This window comes from Sapajus apella, unplaced genomic scaffold, assembly GCF_009761245.1.
Source record: "Sapajus apella isolate SASKATOON/1434 unplaced genomic scaffold, GSC_monkey_1.0 scaffold11, whole genome shotgun sequence".
Lineage (NCBI taxonomy): Eukaryota > Metazoa > Chordata > Mammalia > Primates > Cebidae > Sapajus > Sapajus apella.
In genome coordinates this window covers 41,193,869-41,202,971 of record NW_022436951.1, presented here as the reverse complement: position 1 = coordinate 41,202,971, position 9,103 = coordinate 41,193,869, and the positions used below count along the sequence as shown (strand labels likewise).

Below are 9,103 nucleotides of genomic sequence, written 5' to 3'. Positions count from 1 at the left end.
CCTCCTCCCCCCCCACCTCCTCCCCCCTCCCACCTCCTCCCCCCTCCCACCCTGCGCTGAAGAGCAGGTGTCTTGTATGCGTGTACTGCTGCCTGCTTTTGACAATCTCCTTCTAAACCCTTCAGAGCCCTCCACGAGCCATGTCCTGCTGTGTAAGGGGTTCCACTCTTGTCCCTGGAAATCACATAGATGTTTTAAGCGGCTGTAGGGGACCCTGTCTTTGGATGAGTCCTTAAGACCTCCCACATCCAATCCCTGCAGGGATCCCCACTGAGCTGGGCAGGTCTCTCGGCCTCATGAGCGGAGGTTTTTCTCTGGAGATTCCGCAGCCAGGACCACTGATCACCAGGACCGTGATGGGCTGGTACCTGGTTCTCAGTGACGGTCTGTGGCCTGACATAGGGGCAGAGGGTCAGCCCTGGGGCCTCCAGATGGCAGTGCCTTGGTGGTTCTCACCTGAGAGCCTGCCTGTGTGCATAGCCTGCTTTAACCCGGCTGTTGGCCACCTGACTTCTGAGCATGTTCCCAGCATGTGTTTATTAACAGGCAACTTGTGAAACGCCTCATTTCCAGGGCTCAGCCACACTGGGTCACAGCTGTGTGGGCCGTGATGTCTCAGAAGCTCCCTGTATCGGGAGAGCCTATCCGTGGGTGGAACGGGGCTCTGAGTGCTACTTGCTGAAGGGATCCTCTTACTGCTCCTGATGCATAGTTCAGCTTTTAAAAACACACTTTGAGCCTAAAAGACGAGATCCAGAAATTTCTCGACAGCTCAGACCTGCCCGCCCTGTGCTGTGTGGCTTGGCAGGTGGAGTGTCGTGCACAAAACCTCAGGCTGGGAGGAGAGGGAGCCCGCAGCGGGCAGACGCCCTGGTGACCATGTGCCATCCGTGCAGGGTGTGGAGGGCACAGGCCTGGCCTTCATCGTCTTCACTGAGGCCATCACCAAGATGCCAGTGTCCCCACTGTGGTCCGTGCTCTTCTTCATCATGCTCTTCTGCCTCGGGCTGTCATCCATGTTTGGGAACATGGAGGGTGTGGTTGTGCCCCTGCAGGACCTCAAGGTCATCCCCCCGAAGTGGCCCAAGGAGCTGCTCACAGGTGCGTGTCAGTCGGGGGGGTCCCTGTGGCAATGGTGCCACCTGTGAGGTAGCAGCCTGGGCGTGTGGGCAGCTCTGTCCCCCCGGGCCTGTGAGCAGCTCTGTCCCCCTGGTGAGCAGCTCTGTCCCCCCGGGCCGTGAGCAGCTCTGTCCCCCCAGTCCTGTGAGCAGCTCTGTCCCCCCGGGACTGTGAGCAGCTCTGTCCCCCCGGGCCTGTGAGCAGCTCTGTCCCCCCGGGCCGTGAGCAGCTCTGTCCCCTTGGCCTACAGGCCTCATCTGCCTGGGGACATTTCTCATTGGCATCATCTTCACGCTGAACTCTGGCCAGTACTGGCTCTCCCTGCTGGACAGCTACGCTGGCTCCATTCCACTGCTCATCATCGCCTTCTGCGAGATGTTCGCTGTGATCTACGTGTACGGCGTGGACAGGTAGGGGCCACGGTGGGGACAGATGCCTCTAATGCAGAAAAGCCAGGTCACAGGGCATTCCTGTGAGGGAGGAGCCAGCCGTGTTCCGGGTCCAGAGGGAGAGGCTATGACTCGGGGCTTCAGCCGGCCGTGGAGTCTGGTGTAGACCTGCCCTGGCAAGAACAGAGGGCATCAGCAGGGCCCCGGCTTGCAAGTAGTGGGAGCTTTGTGCTGCTGGGAGCCAGACGCCCGGTGGAGCCCTGACCTTGGTGGTGCCCACCCAGGAAGCCAGAGCTGCGTGTTCAAAGCCACTGCAGGGCCTGTAGCTGGGATGCCCCATGTGTGTGTGTGTGCGTGTGCGTGTGCGTGTGTGTGTGTGTGGCGGGGTGCTTTATTTCCCTGGTGCTCCAAGCCTTTCTAGCAGGCACAGAGGCTCCAGCAGTGCCACAGAGCGTCAGACAAGGGAAGGCAGGGACACAGACACCGTCAGCCGTCCGCTCAGCCAAACATCCCAGGCACTGGCTGCCACTGCCGGGCAGGACCTGGAAGACGGGGGCTCTCCGTGGCAGGGCTGGGCGTGGTGGCTCACGCCAGTAATCCCAGCACTTTGGGAGGCCAAGGTGGGCGGATCACTTGAGGTCGGGAGTTCAAGACCAGTCCAACCAACATGGTGAAACCCCGTCTCTACTAACAATACAAACGTTAGCCAGGCACGGTGGCACATGCCTATAATCCCAGCTACTCAGGAGGCTGAGGCAGGAGAACTGCTTGAACTCGGGAGGTGGAGGTTGCAGTGAGCTGAGATTGTGCCACTTCACTCCGGCCTGGGCGACAGAGTGATGCTCCATCTCAAAAAAGAAAAGAAGAGAAATAATTGGACAGACTCAGTTAACACTGAGCAGGCACAGCCCTGCAGGAAGCCTGTCCTGTGTCCCCGGCAGTGGGATTTGTAGGACACAGGTGCAGGAAGCTCTTCAGCACTGGGTGAGTGAGGACAGAGCTCGCACCAGCCCAGGGCAGCCATGGGAAGGCTGAGGGACATGGGCCCGCCAGCCATGCTGTTCTAGCCACAGGCAGATATTGGCAAAGCACGTTCAGGCCCCGACGTGGGGATTAGCTGCAGGCTGGCGCTGCAGGGTGTAAAGTGCATGCATAGCCGTCTAAATGTTGAGCACGTGGGACCAGCTCCTCCTCACATGCTTCTGGGGGCACCGGGAGTGCCCCTCTGGCCACTGCAGGCCTGGGACCAGCTTGGCTGCACCTCCTGCTTGCTCCATCTTGATTTCTTCAGAGGATAAACTCCTTTCACAGAAGAGGGTTCAGCAGAGGATGGGCATTGAGGGTGGGGAAGGCGTGGGGTTTTCCGACTTCAGGGTGCTGCTAAGGAGAATCTGGGGGTGTTCGCAGTGCTCCCTCCTCCATCCCCCCATTCTGCACTGGTGACTGCCCCAGACATGGGTGAGGGCAAAGCACCTCTGACCATGGGCGTGCCTTCGAGCACTTGCTGGTGGTATCGTAGGGCAGAGAGAGCTGCTGGCCATGCCCGCAGAGGGTCTGCTTGAGGAGGCGCCCAGGGTCAGGATGGAGGGCTGGAGCCCTGGCACAGGGAAGCCAGGCACCTCACAGCATGATGCCATCTGCCGGGGCAGCAGAATGCACAGAAAGCTTGGCGACCTGACGTCCTCCTGGTGGCACCAAGAGCATGCTGTCCACAGCCGCCTCTGGCCTTGCTTGGCAGGTTCAATAAGGACATCGAGTTCATGATCGGCCACAAGCCCAACATCTTCTGGCAAGTCACGTGGCGCGTGGTCAGCCCCCTGCTCATGCTGGTCATCTTCCTCTTCTTCTTCGTGGTCAAGGTCAAAGAGGAGCTGACCTACAGCGTCTGGGACCCTGGCTACGTATGTGCACAGGCCGTCTCCTGGGGCGGGGCAAGCGGTGGGAAAGGGGAAAGGAAGGCACACATCCGCGCATGTGGCACGTGCACACGCAATACACACACCCACTTACACGGGCACGACTCACACTCACACTCGGGCAGCCCGACCACCACCCCATGCATCTTACTGGATCCCCCCTCCATGACACCACGTGAAGCATGCCGTGGACTGGGCCTGCTCATGCCATCCCAGGAGGGAGGTGGGTGGGCTGGAAGGTGGTAGGTGGGGGAAAGGGGAGGCTAGAGGAACCCTCGGCCACCCCACCCATCCCACAGGACAGGAGGTGAGAGTCATGGGGTGAGGGGCCTTTGCCCCAAAGTGAACCCCGCTGGCTCCCAAGGCCTACTCACCCACAGGGCTCTCTCCCCAGGAGGAATTTCCCAAATCCCAGAAGATATCCTACCCGAACTGGGTGTATGCGGTGGTGGTGATTGTGGCCGGGGTGCCCTGCCTCACCATCCCCGGCTATGCCATCTACAAGCTCATCCGAAACCGCTGCCAGAAGCCAGGAGACCGCCAGGGGCTGATGAGCACGCTGTCCACAGCCTCCGTGAACGGGGACCTGAAGTAATAAGCAGGCCTAGTCCACAGCGTGCCACACACTGGTGGTGTCGGGGAAGGAGGAACCCGCAAGACCCCTGGGGTGGGGGCCAGGCTGCCCCTGCGTGTATGTGACCATGTGTGTTCGTGTGTGAGGGTGTATATTGTAGATGCATATGCCATGTGGACAGATGTGTGTCATGTGTGTGTGCATGCATATGTATGGGCATTGTGTGAGTGTGCATGTGTGTGTGCATGAGTGTGTATGTGCATATGTGTTGCCCATGTGTGTGTGCATGTGCATACGGATGTACATGTGCATACATATATCTGCACCTGCATGAGTGTTGCGTGTGGTGTGCATATGTGTGTACACACCTGTGTGTACATGCATGCACATGTGCTCATATAATGGGTGGGCACATGCATGTATGTATACATGTGAATGCATATACTTGGATGCAACTGTGTATGTGTTGTGTGTGTGCATGCATGTGTATACACACATATGTATATGTGCATGTATGCCTAAGGTGTGTATGTATGAACATGTGTACATGTGCATATGTGTGTATATGTGTGTGCTGTGTGTATGCATGTCTATACATGTATGTGTATGGTGTGTGTGCATATGCAAGCATGTGTGCATGTGTGAGGTGTGTATATGTGAGCATGTGTACATGTGCGTGTGTGTATGTGTGTGTGGTATGTGCTCATGTGTGTGCATGTGCAGGCATGTGTGAGGTATGTATATGTGAGAGCATGTGTACATGTGTGTGCATATGTGTGTGTGCTGTCTACACATTTGCATATATGTGTGTGGTATGTGCTTGTGCGTGTGCACATGCAGGCATGTGTGCAAGTATGAGGTGTGTATATGTAAGCATGTGTACGTGTGTATGTCTGTGTATGTGTGTGTTGTGCTTGTCTATACATGTTTACATATATGTGTGATATGTGCTCGTGTGTGTGCATATGCAGGTATGTGTGCATGCCTGTGTACATGTGTATGCACATATGGATGCATGTGGACATGTGTGTGCACACGTTGATATGACACATACCTGCCATTCAGGGCCCAGTTGCCCTCTGTGCTCATCCTGGCCACAGACACAGGGGCATATGAGAGGCTGGGGGAGCAGACCACCGGGGATGAGCTGGGCCCTGCCCGTGCCCAGGGCCGTGGTAGCTGTGCCCAGGGTGGGGAAGCACCTCTGCGTCATCTCCGTGGCTGGCAGGAGATGAAAGCACAAGTTGTCATCTTGGCTCCTGGGGGCGACTCTTGCTGCCCACCCCTACCTTCCCCTTCCCCTTGCTGTTGACCCTTGACCCGGGGGCTCCCGGGGTCCTGTAGCCCTCGACTGGGAGCAGCCTCTCAGAAGCCGGGGCGGTGGTGGCTGGCGATTTTGAGAAAACTTGGCCGCATCCTCTGGGACCCGGGCTCCAGTTGGCCCCTGCGGAGTCCCTGTGCCCTGGCCATTTTCTGGCTGAATGAGTGCCAGACATTTAATCATTGCTCCTGCCACCTCAAATAGATGAGCAGTTAAATAAAACTCAGCCTGGCATAATTCAAGGCAAATACCACTCTGTGCATTTTCTTAAGAGGACATGAGCTGTGTGAATTTTTAGCCAGCCTTTGGAGAAGACGGGTTACAGGGTAACTCAACCCTGGCCGCCATCCTGGGGCACTCTGTGTGTCCAGGGCATCTTCAAGGACCACGCAGCCCCCAGAAGCCTCCAGCCCCTGCACCATGCAGTGAAGCCCAGCCTGGCACCCGCCCTGCCCCCATCGTGGGATGGGTCTCTGTTGGGGTTCAATGTCCCATCCGGCCAATGGCAGTTGGCACTTGGGGCATCTGCTTCAATGGATGGGTCACCTCTGCCTTCTGTGGAAGAATCTGGATGTTTACATTAAACTGATGTTCTGAGAATTCCTACGGACAGGACTGAAAGACTGGTGTGTCCTGGTGTGATATTGCACCCACAGAGACCTGGTCACACTCACTCCTTCCATCATCCACCCCGTCCAGTGGCGACTGCACACACCGAGTCCTCCTGCCAGCCCTCCGCCCAGCTGCCTGCCACATGGGGCCCTGGGATCTGAAGACTCCACAGCAGCAGAGGTGGGGGAAACATCGTGACCTCTGCCCCCTCCAGCTGTGATGCCACCAAGGGGCTGCCTGCTGATGGCTTCAACAGGGTCTCACCTCACCTCTTCCTGCTCTTGGGCCCTCGGTCCAGACAATTCCGATCAGTGCCCCATGAATCTGCTGCTCTGTGATGCCCGCCCAGGAGGCCCTGCCAGGCGTGCGCAGGTGTGCCTCGGTGTACCCTGGCGTGCGCGGGCGTGCCCTGGCCTGCCCACCGTAGGACCCTGGGCGGGAGCTCCCTCCTCATCTGTGTCTCCTGATTTGTGCGTCATTTCGTAGGTTTCAGTGTCTCTGTAAATGTGGTAGAAACGCAGGTTTTGTGGGCATACAGTGTACATTTCTAAATAAATCCCTTATGTTTAATATTCTCGGCCTAAAAGTGACTCTTGTTCAGATGTAGAGGGAGGAGTGAGCCAGTGACCCCAGAGGGGACGATGGGGATGGCGGGTCCAGCTCCTGCCTTCTCCTGGGGTCTGGCTTTGGGGGCTAGCTCTGAAGAGGCTGTGGCCCAGGCCCATGGCCTGGTGACAGGGATTGGAAGCTCTTCTCATCTTCTTTCCTTAAACTTTGTCTCGCTCAAATAAGAACCTTTCAAAAATGTGTCCACCTGGGTCCTTGCCTGGGACTCAAGTATCTGGAGTTGTGGCACACAGTTGAAGGCAAAGCATCCTGAGGAATGGGGCAATTGCGGGCCTGGGGGCTCTTGGCCTGTCCCTGGCGGAAGTATCTGCAGGGGTGGGCCCTGGAGTCCAGGAGCACTGTGGGGGGCTCCTCAGAGCTGAACTTACCCAGTGTCAGCTCATCAATCCTCCACCCACGGGTGGGGTGGCCCAGCCCAGGGAGGACTCACCTCTCAGCCCCCCCATGCACAGTAGGTGTCTGTCACGCCATCCTGTCCAAGGGTGGCAGGGGCGTGAGGGCAGCCCCTGGTCTCCCAAGAGCAGCTGAGAGGACCCCTGTGGGAATCTGGGCTTTGGGTGGGTGCAGTCTGATCTGAGCTGTTTCTGACAGTGACAGAGTGAGAATCTGCAAGTACTTCAAGATCAAAAGTTTAAATAAAACATAAGAAGAAATTTAAAACAACCAAACTGTGCCTCGTCTTGGAAGCCCTGGTGTCCACAACATAAAACATGAGACTGTCCTTGCAAGCGGCCCCCACGGTGCTGTGGGCAGCGCCAGGCTCGGCGTTTGCCTGGAACACAGGGCATGAGAGAAGGAGCAGAGGACGTGGGCACCAGGGAGGGACCCTGGTGTCAGAGCCAGGGCTGGGCCCGAGTTACCCATTAACGGCTCTCTGCTGGTTTCCCTGAAAGAAGTGAAAACGTACACCAGCGGTGGGGCTGCTTGGAGCTTCCACGCACCCCGGAGGCTGGAGGCGGCTCTCGGAGCTGGGTGTGGAGTGAGGTGCCACCCTCGCCCTGCAGTCCCGGCACTCCGTTGCCATGGCTCACGCCCCAGAACCAGCCCCGGCCTCGGGTGACCTTGGGGACGAGAGGCCCAAGTGGAACAACAAGGCCCAGTACCTCCTGAGCTGCATCGGGTTCGCCGTGGGGCTGGGGAACATCTGGCGGTTCCCGTACCTGTGCCAGACCTACGGGGGAGGTAAGTGCCCGCCGGTGTCCTGCGGCGGACCCCAGGCAGGGGAGAACGTCTCCACCCTGACCTGTGGGGCGCCTGCCATGCATCCGGGAAACCAGGTGTACCACTGCCCATGGTAGTCAGTGCCCTCAGGCTCCACCTGCAGCCTTCCAGGACCTCAGGCGGCTTCACCACTGCCCATGGCAGAGTCAGTACCCTTGGGGTCCACTGTGGCCTTCCCAGGCCTCAGGGCAGCTTCCCACAGGGCAGGCTGAATGGGCCACGCCACCCGACACTCACACACTCCAGTGGGCGCTTCCACCTTGAATGCAGTCGGTTCTTTTAAGAACACCCAGTCAGCTGTGGGTTTCCTCGTCCTGGTGGTCCAGACATGTGCTCAGGCACTCTTCCCCGAGGTTCTTTGCAGGAAGCGGGGGGCCCACCCCTCGTCTTCCTGGCTTTGGTTTTCTGGGAGAGCCCTGTGGGGAGCACCGGGTTGTTGAGAACTATTGGGGTGACTTTACTGATCCTGGGACTCGCCACCCCGGAAGCACATTTGTGACTGAAATGGGCTCCCACGCACCCCAAGCGTCCCCTCACCGGGTCACCTGCTTCTCCACATGCAGGAGTCACACCCTGCTCTCCACCTGGGGACACGGAAGGCGGGGACAGTCACGAACCACGGCTCTCAGGAGCCGACGTACCACCTCGCCCACGGACACCTGGGTCTTCCCCAGACGCCACGGGCAGGGGCTTTCCAGGCCAGGCCGGGCTACATGGTCCGTGGTCAGCCTGCCCTCAGCTCCCTCCCCGAGAGCCCAGCACAGCTTTCCCTTGTCATAAGGTCACCCTTTCTTCAAAGGTTTTTTTTCCTCCTGATTAAGAAGATTCCCAACATGCAGAAACACTGGAAATGCGGACAAACCGGAAAAACAAAAAAGAATCACCACTGCCCTCGGGGCGTTGCGGTCTCTTGGATAGGGTGCGTTGGGCCTTGGACCGTCTCATCATGAAGGAGTTCCCTTGAAGGCTTTTCTGAAAGCACCAAAGCCCTAACGCAGAGGGCAGAGGCGTCCCTGGCCCTGGGGCCCTCACCGCCTGTGCTGCGGCTCTGTGGGCTCAGAGTCACCAAGGAGCGTGCAGGGTGGTGGGGGCAGCAGGCTTCACGCAGAGCTGGAAATGCTGGCAGCGCCTTAACTGCCGGCCCCTTACCCGCCGGCCCCTTACCTGCTGGCCCCTTACCCGCGCCGGCCCCTTACCTGCTGACCCCTTACCTGCTGGCGCCTTACCTGCTGACCCCTTACCTGCTGGCCCCTTACCTGCTGGCCCCTTACCCGCCGACCCCTTACCTGCTGGCCCCTTACCTGCTGACCCCTTACCTGCTGGC

At 58.5% G+C, this 9,103-nt stretch overlaps 2 protein-coding genes across 3 annotated transcripts in view; both read left to right on the top strand.

Moving 5' to 3' along the window:
* The window catches only part of SLC6A19 (solute carrier family 6 member 19), a 21,223-nt gene extending 16,993 nt beyond the window's left edge, over positions 1–4,230 (top strand). The window contains exons 10-13 of the mRNA XM_032279157.1: positions 897–1,101; positions 1,370–1,529; positions 3,247–3,409; positions 3,819–4,230. Coding sequence (XP_032135048.1) covers positions 897–1,101; positions 1,370–1,529; positions 3,247–3,409; positions 3,819–4,019 — 729 coding nt within the window. The 3' untranslated portion in view covers positions 4,020–4,230. The remainder of the gene's footprint in view (positions 1–896; positions 1,102–1,369; positions 1,530–3,246; positions 3,410–3,818) is intronic.
* A 3,226-nt stretch (positions 4,231–7,456) lies between these two features.
* The window catches only part of SLC6A18 (solute carrier family 6 member 18), a 19,640-nt gene continuing 17,993 nt past the window's right edge, over positions 7,457–9,103 (top strand). The window contains exon 1 of one of the 2 annotated variants that reach the window (XM_032279155.1): positions 7,457–7,740. In XM_032279155.1, coding sequence (XP_032135046.1) covers positions 7,581–7,740 — 160 coding nt within the window. In that variant the 5' untranslated portion in view covers positions 7,457–7,580. The remainder of the gene's footprint in view (positions 7,741–9,103) is intronic. The other variant, XM_032279154.1, reaches the window with a different exon arrangement.